The sequence below is a fragment of the Stegastes partitus genome, unplaced genomic scaffold, assembly GCF_000690725.1.
Source record: "Stegastes partitus isolate 25-593 unplaced genomic scaffold, Stegastes_partitus-1.0.2 Scaffold1831, whole genome shotgun sequence".
Lineage (NCBI taxonomy): Eukaryota > Metazoa > Chordata > Actinopteri > Pomacentridae > Stegastes > Stegastes partitus.
In genome coordinates this window covers 1-16,988 of record NW_007579562.1, presented here as the reverse complement: position 1 = coordinate 16,988, position 16,988 = coordinate 1, and the positions used below count along the sequence as shown (strand labels likewise).

The window sequence follows — 16,988 nt, the reverse complement described above, 5'->3', positions numbered from 1 at the left end:
GGCTTTCCTAATTATTAACTATAGAAATCTGTGGTGGTTACTTCATCAACCATTTACTGAAACAGAACAATACTGAGCAACACAACAGTATCAGTACAATGTGTGGATGTTCACTTAAAAGCTAAGGTGTGTAGTTTTAAACCTGATTTACACAGTGAGGGCTACATATAATATCAGACCTACATTTGGTATCAGTTTCTCTGAATAGACAACAGGTTAAAAAAAAGAGAGAAAGCTGCTGCTACACTTTATAATTCATGGCTAGTTGTGGGAGTGTGTGTAGAAGGAAATGCTGCATGTGTTTGTTTCATTCTTATGCATTTAGTCCAAGGTCTCTCCGCTCATTTCTGACCACACTGTCTGTTCTTCAGGTCAGCAGCTTTCCACTCCTCCTACATCTTTCTGCAGAGTCGGTTCCAGTTTTGACACATGTCCTGGTAACAGTGTATTCCCAACTAGATTTGAAGATCAGCGTGCTGACTGAAGGTTAACTGTGCCTATTGAGTTTGTTATAAAAGGAGGAATAAACGTGTATTATCGTTGCGTGTTTGTGCACGGCCGTGCTTGAGAAATGCCGAACAGGTTTGTGTGTGTGTGTTTTGGCAGGGTTTAGTATGAATACTGATGTGGAGGAGAAAAGTCCAAGGTCAGGGAGTGATAGTACAGCACACAGTACTTTATTCAAATAATACTCGCACACAAACATCACAAAGCTTCGGCTGATCGGTGTCTAGAAACTCAAGTGCCTTGTTTTCTTCCCCTCTCAACACTTCCACTATGTATCTTCTTATATCGTTTCTTCCTTTTTCCCATGGGAATCATAGCACCGAGTGTGTGCTGCAACAATACACCCGGCTGTTTTTTTTTTTTTTCTTTTCGTCTTTGCTGTTTTCCTTGAATTGTAAACCCTGAACACCTCAGTCAAACCACCCAAAGGCCCATTTAGACTCTGAAGTTATAGCCTCTCTGTTGTGTTTGCTCTGTAGAATCAACACGACGGATGGGACGTGTTCAAATTGACCCGAAGTGATAGGTCTGTGTGTAAATAATGAAATGGGACAGTTTGTAATGTGAGCAGATCTTGGCAGTGGCAAAAACAAATGTGGAAAATAATACCAAGAGGATCAAAGGATCAAAGAGTCTTTTTTTGGCTGTTGTCGCACCACTTCATGGAAAATGCTGCTTGTTGTTATCAAAGGGATAACAGGAATATTTGGCAGTTGTTCTGTCAGCACACTGAGGAGGTTTATTCCTGCTGAAAGGAAACGTTGGACGTTAGGAAAACGTCGATACTCTGTGGTGATAATCACCTGACTGTGGGTGAAACAGGTTCAGAAAGCCTGAATCCTCTGAAGGTCTCGTTGTTTCTCGTAATTGTTTGCAGTGTCATCACTTGTCTTGTCATTTTACTGAGCATATTTGACATTTACTCAAGTTGTTCGACAGTTTTTCTCTCAGATTTGATCAACAGAAAATTAACAGGCAACAGTTTTAATTATCAATTCACTGTTGTTTTCATAGATCGTATTTAATAACTGATGCGCCCTGACTCAGCTTCCTGTCCTTTCTTTTTAAACTTAGCATTTTTGAGTTTGATTTTCATGTTGTCGATCTCTTTAGAAGTTGTTCTGGACAATTGTCACTTTGCTTTTTTAAAACATTTTCTTCGTCAGTAGAATAATTTGCAAATAAACGTGAAAATGATCCACAGCTGGAGCTTTACATTTGACATTTATGTCACTCTTCGTCATCTTAAATTTTCCTAGTAGCTCGATTTTTCTCTTGCATTTTTGCTCTGAATACTAAACAGAGTTGTAGTAACCTGTGTCTGAGAGGAAACACATCTAGCTATATCTACATTTCTTTCTGTAGGAGCATATTGGTATTAGACACAATAAACAGTAAATTAATAAAAATAACAGCAGCACTTCACAGTCCCCGAACAAGACAAGTTCACACAGATGTTTGGGTGTTTATGGTGCATGGACTGGTTTATCCTCACTCAGAACCAGTCAGAAAAGACAACATGCATCTAAGTTATAGTCTTTTTTTTTTTTCCACACTCGATTGGCACAGAGGGTCTGGACTTCACACGTCAGTGGGCTGTGGCTTCATGTGGCCGGGCTCTCAGGCCTGGTGTACTGTTACCGGCAGGTTTGGAGTGTTCCGGCTGTCTTTAATGTGTTAAACAGTTTTAGGACCCGAGGATAGGTGCTTTGTGGCGCTGTCAGCCTTCTGTTTCTACAGTAATAAATGACCTGCATACCGCTGTTGGCCCTCTTGAATATCGACTATCATCTCCTCACCTGCACAGTTGTCCTTTTCTCCGTCCCCCACTCTTTGTATGGCCCTTTCATTCATTGGCCTTTCTCTTCCAACCCCCCACATCTGTCACTTTCATACCAATCCTGTCTTTCCACTTTCTCTCAGTCACACATTGGTTGCTGTTCCCTTTTCTCTCGTTTATCTCTGTCCAACTTTTTTTTTTGCTTTAATCCCACTCTAATGTACTCCTTTCCTGTTATCGTTTCAGTTTTATTACTTGAAAAGATCGAGAACGACGACATCGGGAGGAAGACCTTGAAGATCACAGATTTCGGCCTGGCCAGGGAGTGGCACAAAACCACAAAAATGTCAGCAGCAGGCACCTACTCCTGGATGGCCCCCGAGGTCATCAAGTCATCTCTTTTCTCTAAAGGCAGCGATGTCTGGAGGTATGATAAATGACACACTCTACGCAGGCCCCAGGTCAAAATATCTACTCGTTCTCGTTTGTCTGACGTTGTTCGTCATTCAGTTGTTAATTAATCCTTCCCTTTCCCTTTCTTTTTATTCCCTTTGTGCGCGCTCCGTCCACCAGTTACGGTGTCCTGCTGTGGGAGCTGTTAACAGGGGAGGTGCCGTACCGTGGGATCGACGGCCTGGCTGTTGCTTACGGTGTAGCAGTCAATAAGTTAACGCTACCAATCCCCTCCACTTGCCCCGAACCCTTCGCCAAGCTCATGGAAGGTGACTGTGACCACATTCTAGTAGAATTAAATTAGCTAAGCTTGATTTATTTAGGAAATCTCACTGAAATCAAGATCGGTTTTTCAAGAGTGACCTGAGAAGAAGTGATAGGAGTCACACACACACATCCAACCACACTAACAGTGACAAATATGATTAGAAATATGAGCTAGTCAGGCTTGAAAATCTCAGAGAAATTAGTTCTCTAACTGAGAATATTTCAGATGTTTGTAGTAGTTATTTATGTCATGTAGTGTTGATGAATGTGCACAAGGGTTGGACTTTTTATTGCTGTAGTGATTTATCAGTTGCTAGAGAAGAGCCTTTTTTTTCCTATATGTACATCTTATTGACACAGTGATTCATAACAGCAATATAACCGCCGGCGCATCATCTTTGTGCACGACATAATATACAGCAATCTGACGACAAATGGACTTTAGAGCTACAAGGGTGTCGAGGCAAACAACCAGCCACACCCCCCTATTCCACTAGATGTGTTGCACGTTAGAAAGGTTTTTCATGAATGGAATTTGGAGTCAGTTATCCGCTGTCGGTGGGTCAGCAAGCAAGCAGGTAGTGATGGCTTTGTCTGATGCTGCAGTAAGTATGCTGGCAGATCAAGACAAGGACACTTCAATGCAAACTTGACAATAAAATATGCCATAAAGAGAGCTCAAGTCATTAAAGACAATGCAGGTCTTTTCTGGTCATTCTTTTAGGCTAAGAAATAAAGATAACTTAACAAACACGTTTAACCCTTAAGTAGCCATATAATTAACAAAAAGTCCTCACCTAAATAAGTTGACAAACCGTTTTCTATTCAGGCAAACTATTAAACCTGATTTTTTTTAAAGCTAATGTTGTCTTTGACTTTTATATCGGCTTCATACGAGGATTTTTGAATGGCAGTTATTTGGGGGTTTCTTGTATTGGACAACGTGTGTGTGATAGAAGGTATAATGCAGAGTTTCAATTGCAAATTTTAAGGAGATGTAGTTAGAATCACATTTTGCTGCTTGAGGTTTTACTCTCCAGTGTGTGATTACTGACAATTTAGTGCTTGAATAGTGCTTGTTCATACTGATTATTCCAGGATGGTGTTATTATTGTACACATCTTAATTAAGTAGTGACACAAATTGCTAAATTGCCAATCTGCACGTTGCCCTGTGTGTGTGTCCAGAGTGCTGGGACCAGGACCCCCATGTGCGTCCCTCCTTCTCCTGCATCCTGGAGCAGCTGTCAGCCATCGAGGAGGCGGTGATGGCCACGATGCCCCAGGACTCCTTCCACAGCATGCAGGACGACTGGCGCGTGGAGATCCAGGAGATGTTCGACGAGCTCAGGACCAAAGAGAAGGTAGGGCAGCGTGATCCATATGTGCTGGCTTTAAACTGAACACACAACACGAGGGGTGGCAGGTGGTTAGATACATAGAATCTACTTTTTTTTCTCTCCTTTGTGCCACACAGTGTGGGAAGGTAGAAACTCAACGCTGAGCAGGTGTAGCGGTCCGCAGATCCCTGTTATGTTCTCTGTTCTTTAAGGTTTAGTGATAATACGTGTAGACTAATCTATCATTAAGTTTAACCCTGATGTATCACTCTGGACAGGTTCTAACGACTAAAAAGTTTAATTGGTTACTTTCAGTGGATAAGCTAATCACACATTTAACAAAACGAGTCGTTAATGCCGAGGCGCTTTAGCGTACTTCCCCTTGTTAAGACCTTAATCTGCTTCCTGCATAAGTCTGCCATTGCTGGCTTAAAGAGGGGGGTTAATTAGTGTTTAGAGAAACCGCGGGATCAGCACACACAGCTGGGTCAGTGGATGGTGAACCGAACAGATATTGAAAACCACACATGTATTGTTGTTCCGCCAGATTAAGCTATCCTTCGAACATCTGTGTTACATAATTTACAGTCACCCAGATTAAGCATCTTAACGCTTAACTGATAATCTGTGTAGCCTCGCCGTCCTTATAAAGTTTACCCGATATGTAAAGCTTGAGTAAGTCAAGAGAAGAAAAAAACAAGCGAACATTTTCCCATCGCAAATTTCACAAGATTACTTGCAGAATTTGCCCCTGCATCAGCAGATTTCCTCTAAACATCTCCCAGTAATCTGTGTCCGGGTGGGCGGCTGAAGGGGTTTGACTGTAAAGCTGCTTTATGGAAGTCATCCAGTAAGGATTATTATAACTCAGCTGAGAGCAATTAAAGAGAAAATAGAAAGAATGAGGAACGGGTAAGCCATGGGAGGAGACAGGACTGTGTAGCTATGTAACACAGCCTCAAACAGGCAGTAACCTGGTATTGATGGAGTTATCTAACACACTCACTCCTACCTATCCTATAGATATCTGTCTGCTAGGGTTTGACTTGTTTGTGTTCTCTGCAGTTTGTTTCTCTTCTGTCCTCTGAGAGAATCATGTCTAAACCAACACAGGGCCTGAAAAGTTGTAATGAACAATCCAGAGAAGGTGAGATAGATATTGTCTGGACCTATAAGGCACTTTGTATATGCCAACAACATCCCTTAAATGTTGTCTCTTCATCAGCCCTCTGAAACCCAAGCAGTTTGTGGGCCTAAAAGATGTCCTTTGTGCAGTATAACAAAATTCTAATGCTATAATTCAAGGAAGAAGAAACAACTTTGACTACTTATTTTACAAAAAGTGAGAAAAACTTGTCCCACCATGTACAACATTATTACCAACACCAATAATAAAGTAGTGACTCTTCATCCCACAGATATTTTACAGTTTGACTACCTACATGTTCACCAGTTGTCATACTTTTCTCCAATCTGTTCTGTGTAAACAGCATTTTAGCTCAGTTTAGCTGGAAACTCCCTGAATTGTTTTTGTCAAATGACTGTTGGAGAATGTTAGAAAGTTATTTTATTTGTTTATTTATTTTGACAAAATGTGGTTAAACCAATAAGTTTTTTTTTTTTAAAAGGCACATGAGGGATTTTGATGCAATAGTATGATTAAAAGCATAGATTTGCTTAATTTCCCAACTAATGCCACTTTTTTTTTTCAAGACAACGTGCCTTTCATCCCCATCAGCGGATTTTGGTGTTCATAAATCTAATAGGCTACCCTGCCAGTTTCACATTTCTTTCCTGTAACATTCAGGCTCCCAGTTTACAGCAGAATCGGATTGATTTTTTTTATTTCAAAGCTGCCATCTGCATTACTTTACTTCAACTGAACTGCCGACAGTTTGGTTGAAGCCTGAGGTGTGTTGTGCTCATAGCAGCAAATGTGATCTGGAGCTGCTCATTGTAGGCTCACTTTTTTACAAATCCTCTCCCTTCGATTTGTTTTTCTCCCCAAATCTGCACATTTTATCGGATCATGTGTTTCTGGAGCAAATAAAACTTCAACACATGTAAAAGGACTTTTAAGAATTTTTTTGAGTTTCCTTTTAGTTTCCAATGTACAAAAGGTTTCTTCAGGGTGCCGGCGTAGAGTGTGTTTAATGGTGCTACCCATCTAGAGATAGTCTAGAAACAGGCTCCACTGTCCATATTGTCCAATCAGTATCTCTGCTTGGTGAATGTAAGGGTTGAGATCTAGATAAATCAAAAGCATCCTCAGGCAAAACCATACATTTTCTCTCTGGCCCTGTCAGTGTGTCGGTGCACACATAAGATTACGAAAACAGAAACCTGTCTGTCAGTTAGACCGTAATACATCCTATTACCTGCTTCTTCCAGGAGCTCCGTTCCAGGGAAGAGGAGCTGACTCGGGCCGCCCTCCAGCAGAAGTCTCAGGAGGAGCTGCTGAAGCGTCGGGAGCAGCAGCTGGCAGAGCGAGAGATCAACGTGTTGGAGAGAGAGCTCAACATCCTCATCTTCCAGCTCAACAAAGACAAGCCCAACGTGAAGAAGAGGAAAGGCAAATTCAAACGGTCCCGCCTTAAACTGAAGGATGGGAACCGCATCAGCCTGCCCTCAGGTGAGCGAGTCTGTATTTGCAGAGTTTTACGATGCTCTAATCTGCTGGTGGTATTGTTTATAGTGTATCTCATCTGTTTTATCAGTGGACGCGCTGTTTTTTCTTTAAATTATTACTTGCAGTAGAGCTGGAGCTTCAATAAAACAGTGCCTTAACATCCACCTCCAACCTGTCGACATGTTTCTGATCATATCAGATGGTTCATACTGTCAAAATGAATGAATCACTGAAGTTTGTCTCAGTGTTTTATTTAGTTTTACAAGTTTTATGTCGTCTTAATGTTTGCACATACTTTTCTGCTGACTGTCTTATAACACGTACAGAACTGAGGTTGTTTTTAAGTGTGCTATTTACATACATTTCATTTGATTTGATTTGTTTTTTTGTCCAACACTAGTGAAACAGAAAACCTCGTATAATAACTTGCATCATCCTGACAATAGCCGTGTCGTACATTTACACCTACAGCAAAATGAATACATCAATGATGACGTAGATTTTCAAAATAGCAAAATACTTATTTATTCTAAAATCAATAATCTTCTTCTCTTCTTTGCTTTTGAGAAAAACATACTTTAGCACAACAGAGTTAAACAACCGTTCTCAGGTTTGTTTATCTGCTCACCTGAGTATTTTGGGGATTTTTAGTGCTTGCTCTGAAGTGATGATAGCATTTAAGGCAGCGCATCTTGTTTGTTTGTCCTGTGCCAGTATACATGTTGGTGTGTAATCACTGTTGTTCTGCTGTGGTTCTAATGACAATGCAATGTGTGCACGTTAGACTTCCAGCATAAGATCACCGTGCAGGCGTCGCCTTCTATGGACAAAAGGCGGAGTCTCCATAGCACCAGCTCTTCTCCTCCCAGCAGCCCCACACTCATCCCTCGGCTACGAGCCATTCAGCGTAAGTTTAGTTTGTTTATCTCATATTCATGTGTTCCTTAACGTGAAGTCTCAGGTTTTGTCCCGTCTGTTTCTTGGCCTGTTTCGAGTCACATCTGCATGTGAAACCACATGGACTCTCTGAGAGTTTCATGGGAACATGGGGACCGTGTTGTTCACAATGGCCCATGTGAACAAAAGCTCCAGAGCGACAAGCAGTTAGCCAGTTGTTTGAACAGTTTGATAAAGATGTTAGTCACGCACCAACGCCCTTGTAATAACTGGAACACATTCCTCCTGTGCATTTATGGTAGATGGTCATGTTCAGCAGAAGGCCCAGACTGCTGGTCAGATTCTCTCCCTCAGTTCCAACCGAGACGATTGAAATGGATTAGCATTTGGCAAAGTCATCCAAAAAACACCTAAACCTTTCAGAATCAACATAAAAACTTTATGGTATTGTTAATTTACATAGAGAGGGGTTTTTCTCCACAGCAGAGGAAGCATAGAAAATACAGAGTTCTAAAAGAGAGAAAGGCTTTTTATGTACAGAAACCCAACTTTCCCAACTAAGTTTGTCTGAATGGTGCTTAGATGTTGTGAGCTACAGGATTAGATAGATTGACTTTATTGTGCAGGAGGAAAATGTGGTTCCACAACTTGTATAAAGTATGTTTTACACAGAAAAATGTATCCTCGAATGTATTCATAGCCTCCCATTAAAGAAGGAAAAAAAACAGCTGTCACTGAAATCAGCTGAAATTGACAAAAGTAATAAAAAAAAATTAAAATAATGAAAATCATGACATTGTTTTTGAATTGCGGTTCAACAGAAATAATAAAAAACAAGCAAACAAGCCTGATGGGACCCGTAAACTAATATTTAGTTGAACAACCCTTTGAGCCAATCACTGCCATCCAGTGTTTTCTGTAACTCTCAGTCAGACTTCTGCACCTGTTGACAGGTATTCTGATGTCACTGCTCATCAGCAAAGTGCTCTAATTTGTCAGCTTTGTTTGTTTTTTTAAATTATTCTTTTTAACCACAATTCAAAAGCAACGTCTTATTTCACTGCAGCATAATTTAGCAAATTTTTATTTATTGTTACTTTTTCCAGTTTCTAGTTATTTAAGTGACCATTGTGAATTTTGCCTTTTCGTTAATGGAAGGGTGTGAATACATTTGAGGACGACTATATATGATATATAAAATATACAGTTCTAATTTAACACAAAAAGTACTACCAACTTTCTTGCACATATCATCTATGTAGTCATTTCTACACATTTATAACGATCATTTATATCTTCGCATAAACCTCCACCTGTCATTGCGTACACATTGAAAGTCAGTTTTATTTACAAAGCCCAAAATCTGAAACTTGAGGGAACTATATGAACATCCATAATGATAAATGTACATATACAGTGTTTAACAAGGTATTTTATTCAAGGTTCCTCTGGCTGAAGAACTACAACTTTTGTTTAAGTCACCTTCTTTAGTTTTAAATGTTGTTTCACAGCCGTTACCAGCTCGTAGCAGCTACAAGGCCTGTGTCATAATGCTCATGTCACTTGTATGTTTCCGTCCTCAGTGACGTCACACATGCGGAGGGACAGTTTGTATGTTTACCAGCAGGATGTTGATCTGACCAGCGAGCTCACAGCTCACCCCGGGTTCAGGAGGAAAGGCAAGCTATTGGCTGCAGCGTGGGTGTGGCTAATAGCACCAGGCTACCGTGACGTTTGGCTAACTTTGACAACTACAACGTGTTTCTAACAGCAGCTTTCCATCAGTGGGGTTTCCACATGGGTGGATTATAACAAGACTTTGGTGGTTGTTTCCTGTTTAAAACCTGAAAATCAAACAGGAAGGAGATAATGATGACGTTTGTGCCACAGACTTGGGCCAGTTGTTTTTGAATTATTTTATATTTTTGATGTTTTGACACTGGCCCTGATCTGTTGCCACGACTTATTCGGTGTATCTGGCCTTCACTCACGCCTTTCTACTTCATGATGACTAATCAACATCTGTAAGCTGCTTTCATAACAGTGTTTTGGGTTGTCGTTTCTGCTTGTTGGCTTGTTGAATTTGCGGGCAGTAAGAGATGTTGGTGGCTGGTTCTGTTTTCCAGGTTAAATAGGGATTCTGAATCAAACTTAGTCAATAAAATAATTAAAAGCTTATATTTATCCAGTGTAGACCTTAAAATCCCATGAGTCAGATTGTTGTTTAGACTTTTTAAGTGCTCTAAAGAGAATAACAATAACCACTGTAGAGAGGGATTATTATGGGGATCTGACAGATGGCACAATACCTCTAATAATCCTACTAACATTTCTACTCCAGATTCCCTGCCAGGGCTGCGGTTTCTCCGACAACAGCTCCCTACAGTTGTTTGTTCCTGTCCTAACACTTGTGATCACTGTGTTATCAGTTACTCAAGACGAGAGCAACCGTACGTGGGGCCGCAGCTCCCTCTTCAGGCCAGAGGAGTTCGACGACGTGAAAAAGGGAATCAAGAAGAAAGGAAGGACCTGGGGACCCAGTTCAGTGCAGAGCAAAGAACGGCCGGCTGCTGCCGAGAGGTACAGTGGACACACACACACACACACACACACACGCACACACACACACAGAGAAATACATGCCAATACAACCAGCAGGCATTTTTCTGGGTGGAGACTGGAAACCCTCAACAACACAACTACACCCTCATCATAAACAACTGTAGGGGTGTTCTGTCATGAAAAGCCCAGATTCTAAATGTTATTTGGGTTTGGTGATTTTTGGTGCTGATATTAAACACCTGTGTTCATTCCTGATTGATTAAATGAGCATGTATATGTCACAGTCCAAATTGAACTAAAATTTAGATTTCGCCTAGACCAAATTAAAATCCTTCTCATACCATAGTGAGATTGTAATCCTGCCTGAATACATATTGAATCTATAATCTCCACACCTCACATTCTTTAATGCTCTAACCATCAAAGAGTCACACCAACATTTTCATTCAAATACATATGTAGAGGTGTGATACATCTTTTGTCATGTTTAACAGTCACGCAAGACTGGTACAACTCCTACATATATATGAATGATTTTAGTTAGGTTCAGGTGAAATCAGTCTTATAAGTCTGATTTAATTCAGATTTTTAATTTGGTCAAATTTTAAACCTGTCTAGGCAGGCTTACAATCTCAATTTGTTATAAGGATGGTTTTAATTCTGCCTAGACAGATTTAAAAATGTACCAAGGCAGGATTACAATCTCATTTTGATATTAGACAGATTTTATTTTGGTCTGGGTGAAATCAAAATTTCAGTTCTGACCAAATCAAAATTTTTGTCTCACCTAGGCTGGATTTTAATTTGGAATGTGACATATAGATAGACCTACCTTCCTGCACTTATTTGCACCATGAAGGCACGACACATGGGTCTCTTTTTATCACTCCAGACATTTTACAATGTGTTGGATTTATTTTTTACCCTCGTCTACATCTAATATAGTCGTCTGCTGCATCTTTTCGACCCTTAAAGTTGTAAATGTGTTTCCAGTTGCATGCATCTCTGAAATATAACAGAGCAGACCAAACACCAGCCACCTATTAAATTATTTTGCACATCCGGTAAAGCTGTTCCAACCAAAACCAGCAAATCCTTCCAACCTCTGCTAAAGTATTCTGTCACACCGGCTTAAAAACTTGTCTGTTAGAGGCACTACCTCGGAGGATGATAACACAAACGGAGACACGAGGTATGCAGGATATTGATTTTTTATATAATATTAGGTATAGTATTAATTTATAGTTTCTGTTTGGTTGATTATTGATACAATCTGTGCACACTGGCAGGTGCACGCATGAATGCTGTTCACATGGACACGTTCACTGTACACATGGGACAAAACTGCTTCAACTTGCATGTAGAACTTACCATATTTATCTTCTGTAACAAGACTGTAAGCCTTAAGTCTTACAAGCATCATCTGCAGTTTAATGGTAACTCTGGACCGATGCCAAGATTTAATTTAAAAGTCTGCTGATACCAATTATGGTGCCGATGTAAATGTGAATCGGAAAACATCATCTGTCTGGACGAGACTGGACAGTGAAAAAAACAAATGATATGTGTTGTGGGAGTTTAGGCTGATTGTTTTTCTGTATCAGGACACTCTTGGAAGCTAATTCTGATTGGTGCAGTTAAATGAAGAATCCACACACACACACAGTCCACTTCATGTTTTCATCTGTATGTGTGTGTTGTTTTCAGGGTGCGTCCTCTGTCAGACGGCAGCAACCCCTGGTCCACCAGCCTGGTCAAGTCCCAGAAGTCTGTCCCCCTCGCTGCCCTGTTCGCTGACCAAGGTGAGCTGAGTTTAGAAATCTATGAAAAGATCTTGCATTTGTAAAGTCGTTTGTTTATAACGTCCACTTCTGTGTTCCCAGCCGGGACCGGTAAAGACGAAGCGTTCGCCCAGGAATGTCCTGACAGCAGCTCCAAACCAAAGCAGCTCAAGTTCCCCAACCAGGTGTACATTGATCTACCTCTGTGGAGGGACGAGCAGCAGCCTCAGAGCCCCGGGGGGAACTGTGGGCCGGGAGACGCAGGGGTCGGGGCAGCGGGTCAGGGCGGCCCACCTGAGACGCCAGACGACCCCTACACCACCACGTCCACGTCGTCCACCTCCACCACCCCACAGCTCACCCCAACCAACAGCCTGAAAAGGGCATCAGCTCGCCGGAAGACCGACTCGGTGCTGTACGGCTGCGGCTCGCTGCTGGCTTCAGTTGTGCTCGGCTATGACATTAGGGAGGCTCTCAAAAACTCCGCCCCCGGAGAAGACTGTGAGCCGCAGAAAGAGGAGAAAGAGAAGAAGAAGAAAGAGGGCCTGTTCCAGCGCGCGACACGTTTCCGCCGCAGCACCTCGCCACCGAGCGGCCGCTCCCGCAAAGACGAGGCGTCGTCGAACCACACCTCCACCCAAGCCGTTAATCTCATCTCCATGTCCGCCATCATGGAATGCAACTCCACCAAGTGCCTCCTGCAGTCTGAGGCGGAGGTGTCGGAGTCCAGCCCTGGGAAGGGCGAACAAGTGGCCGCCAATCATCACCCAGAGCCACCCAGACCAGCAGCATCCACAGAGAGCCAGAGCAACAAGACCGCAGCTAAAACACAGACACCAGTGCAAACCCAAAGTCAGCCTCCAGAGCAGAGCAACCACAACACAGGGACACGTCTACGCAGAAAGAAGTACACCACCAACCACAACAGTGAGTAACACGACGCAGGGTGAAGGGAGGTCAGCATGTCTCCATGTGCAGGTTGTAACCATGTGTCTCCCCTGTTTGTCCACAGCCAACGGCCCGCCCACTCTGCCTCCTCCCGCCACACAGAAGAAGCAGGAGAAAGAGAAGGAGGGAGTGTCAGAAAAGCCCTCCGGCGGCGAGGCCTTCTCCAGACCACGGCCGGTGTCGTTCCGGGCCAAACCCCACACCTGGGCGCTGCTGCGAGGACGCAACAAGAGCTACTCCCTGGGTCACTACTCCGGAGAGAAGGCGGCACAAAACCTGAGCATGGTGCTGTCCTCGGAGGTGGGGGTGGGCTGCTCCCTGCTGGACATGGACACAGAGGGCCAGAAACGAGACTGCACCGTGCCACTGTGCCGCATCCAGAGCTCCCCGGCTCGGCCCTCCGTCTTCGAGCTGGAGAAAGAGTTCCTCTCTTAGGAGCCCTGAGAAGTTATCTGCTGTGGTTGTAGCTCATCGCATACAGACACAATTTTTTGGCCTAGAACTCCTGGAGGGTTTAGAACCAGGCTGCCTTTGTTTCCGTTTAAGAAAAAGTTCTGTATAGAACTGTAGGACTCAGCTTTGTCTTAGAACATAGTGCTGTCAGTGTTCTAGAGCGTAACAGAGTCTGAGACTTCTAGGAGACGCCTGTGTCAGTTCTTCAACGTTCACCCTCGTCTCAGCCTGAGAACGGCCTCGTCTCACTCGAGAACACACACAGCGTTCTGAAACCCGAGCAGAACGTTCCTGAGCTGGATCAGCAGCTCTGGTCCCTCAGTGCTCGACTGCCACCTCCGTTCGCTCATGTCTCTCTCTCTCCCTTCGTCACCCCCCTTTCCTTTCTGTCGGTGCAGCTAAACGTTGACCGCTGCTGCAGCTTTCGCAACACAGTACCCTCACCTTTTTATTTATATATATATTTTTATAGGTAATTTAATATGAAGAGACTCGACCTTACCTTAGCAGCCAGCAGGACGTACATTCCATGTCAGTTTCAAAGCTGTGTGATCACGCTTTTAGAGTTTTTTTTGACTTGAGAATCATGCATGCATGTACCCTTAAAATGTTGAACAAAAAAAAAATCATTATGCCTTGTTTGTAAATATTTCTTTTTATCCATTATCAGCTTAACGCTGGCAGTCATTTTGTATTGCATATATGCTGTTTTATGGCTGTTTTAAAAGTCAGCAATGCTGCAGTACAGCTTGTGCTCTAGGGACAGGTTACATACCGGATCATAGGAGGGATGCTCGTATGTTTCCACCCACAATGCCCTGAAGATTTTTTAGAGATGCGGGTAGAAGAACACTGGAAGTCCTTACAAAGCAGACGTGGAATCTTCTTCTTTTAAAAGCTGTGGTCATGTGTTGCTAATATGGATTTTTCTAAGAGTATTTATAGAAAAGTTTGTTTGGTTAATATGCAGCAGGAAATATGTCAGGAACACCTGCCCCAGGTTTTCAGAAGTTCTAATCGAATCCCCCCCTGAGGACAGCTGATTGGTTGGAAGTGTAAAGGCAGCGTAATCTCCCACACAGCCCCGGAGTGTCCACACAGGAGAGTTTGGATTGGAAAACGCTGCCCAGATGCAGAAAATCGGTTCTGTAGAGCTGACAGATCCTTTACATTCATTCATGTCTGATTTGGTCAATGTTGTGGATTTCAGCCCCAGTTTAGTTCAACATGTCTCATTGTGCTGTTACATTTTAATATTTACTTCAGATTTTGTTCCTATTTGTACGTTTTTTTTTTTGTGCAACGTTAAGCAAAGGCCACATGTCCTCCAAAAGGCCAATTCATGCTGTCCAAGGATGTGCACGATGTAAATTTCACCTCTGTAGACGCCCAAAACAAACGTTTAGCAGAGGCTGTGTGAGGACATCCTCCGTCGTCCGCACCTTTTTAAAAGAATCATTTGAAGAGTTCAGAATCAGGGGAGCTGCTGCCAGACTTAGCAGGTGCAGATTTCCATTGACAATCCCAGAACACAGCGGGAAAACCTCCAGCTATCCTGTGCCGTGTCCAACAGAAACGCTGCACATCTTTTGGCAAAGCAGGTTTTTCTTTTTAAGTACAAGAAGAAGGTTAGAGCACACTGCTGAGTTCACAGCCCTTAATGCTCCAACACTACTGTGTCGTCTTGTCACTCCAGTAGTTTTGGAACATTAGTCTGTTTGCGCAAACCTACTTTTTGTACTCTAAAAAGGATGTGATCTGGAGCTTAGTGCAAAGTTAAAGCCTTTACGATGCATCCACAAGAACCCCTGTGAGTGTTTCTGTTTGACACGAGGGAAAACACAGATCAACACGTTCCCTAAGCTGCAGCATGAACAGAACTCTTCTGTGATTCTGCTTCTTGAAGCCCATTGTAGAAACCATGAATTGGTCGTTAACAAGATTCAGTTCAGTTTGTCTAAACAGAGTCAAGTTTGCTTTTTTTTAATCATTATACTGTATATGCTGTAGACTTCCTCAGGATTCAAGACAAAGGGCTCAGTAGCTTGATTTGTAGTCTCTCTGAACTTGACGGCCTGACTATGCAGTTCCTGTCCTGGACGTGGTTCCAGGGTCACTCCGGGGCTCGTTCTCTAAAAAAACAAACCGAACAATAACCCAGAAATTGATGATTCTATCCCCCCTTCACTTTTCCTCATTGCTGTCTTCGTTAGTAAATGTGTCCCCCCTTTGGAAGGACTCAAGGACCCATTTCCAGAACAATGATGAATTTCCAAATGGTGTAAATATAACTGTGATTCCTGACGTGTATCTCACTGTGGCGTTTTGTGATGATTTAGAATGTGAACGTTCCCATGTTCTGTATTTTGTGACCACTGACTTTCAAACCAGGTCCAACACTGTAAAGGCCTTACTAATCACAAAGCTGTTCAAGGTGCCGTTTACAAGCCAATTTTTATTTCTTTTTATTATTATGAATTGAGGGTTTGTAAATACCACAACGCACTGGTGCTGTACGTTCCCCCCCCTCAGTCGTCACAGTCGGAACTTCCTCGGCTGGTGCTCAACTCGACTCGACATTCCCAAACAAACATTCCACTGCTTTTTGACAAACTGCAGCAATAATATTTGTGCGACCAGTTACCGGTACGGCTCATTCAGGCTTCTGGCTGCTACGGGGACCAAATTCAGCTCGACCAGCACTAAAGGGCCTCTTTTGTCTTCAGGACCAAAACCACTAAATGAACTAGCTGCTAGTGAGGAGTTGTTACAAAAAGAAAGCGACTCCGTTCGAATAAGCGTCACAAAGAAACCTCAGAGGCTGAAAGATCCGAAAAAACCTTCAAATGACGAGAACTTTTTTTCTGTTAAAATCCTTCGACACACTGGCGTCACGCTGAACGTGTCGGATTTAGCTTCTGTTTCAGCGAGCGGTGTTTGTTATCATTACAGTATTGGTTGTTTCACGCCTGATTGATCAAGAGTATCAAGTTTATCGACATTTTGAATAAAGTCTAAATCAAGACTAATGTCGCCTTTTTGTTTTTCTTTGCAGGCAGAAGATTATTTAGTGTTTTCTTTATGTTTTAGGCAATGATGGAAGAAGTTCAGATGTATTACTTTTATGGAAATTATTAGGGTCCGAGCACCCAAAAGGGTGCGAAGGGTATAGTAGCAGCGGCCCTATAGCATGACTTTTTTATTTCATGCTAAAACCCAAAATGACTTCTCTTTGTGAAATACTTTCCTGAGGTGATTTCTACGACATGCATTGAAGTATATTCACTGTGTACTACATCCTGACACGTTTTGACGAATCTGAATCATGACCTTTTTTGACAAAAACGACATGCTATATTATGACTTTTTTTT

At 42.5% G+C, this 16,988-nt stretch overlaps 1 protein-coding gene across 1 annotated transcript in view; it reads left to right on the top strand.

The window, feature by feature from the left end:
• Positions 1–16,645, top strand: part of map3k21 (mitogen-activated protein kinase kinase kinase 21) — a 27,295-nt gene extending 10,650 nt beyond the window's left edge. Inside the window, exons 2-10 of the mRNA XM_008302539.1 lie at positions 2,534–2,714; positions 2,861–3,009; positions 4,195–4,370; positions 6,738–6,978; positions 7,760–7,882; positions 10,302–10,452; positions 12,142–12,236; positions 12,318–13,142; positions 13,228–16,645. Coding sequence (XP_008300761.1) covers positions 2,534–2,714; positions 2,861–3,009; positions 4,195–4,370; positions 6,738–6,978; positions 7,760–7,882; positions 10,302–10,452; positions 12,142–12,236; positions 12,318–13,142; positions 13,228–13,598 — 2,312 coding nt within the window. The 3' untranslated portion in view covers positions 13,599–16,645. The remainder of the gene's footprint in view (positions 1–2,533; positions 2,715–2,860; positions 3,010–4,194; positions 4,371–6,737; positions 6,979–7,759; positions 7,883–10,301; positions 10,453–12,141; positions 12,237–12,317; positions 13,143–13,227) is intronic.
• Positions 16,646–16,988: the final 343 nt, after the last annotated feature.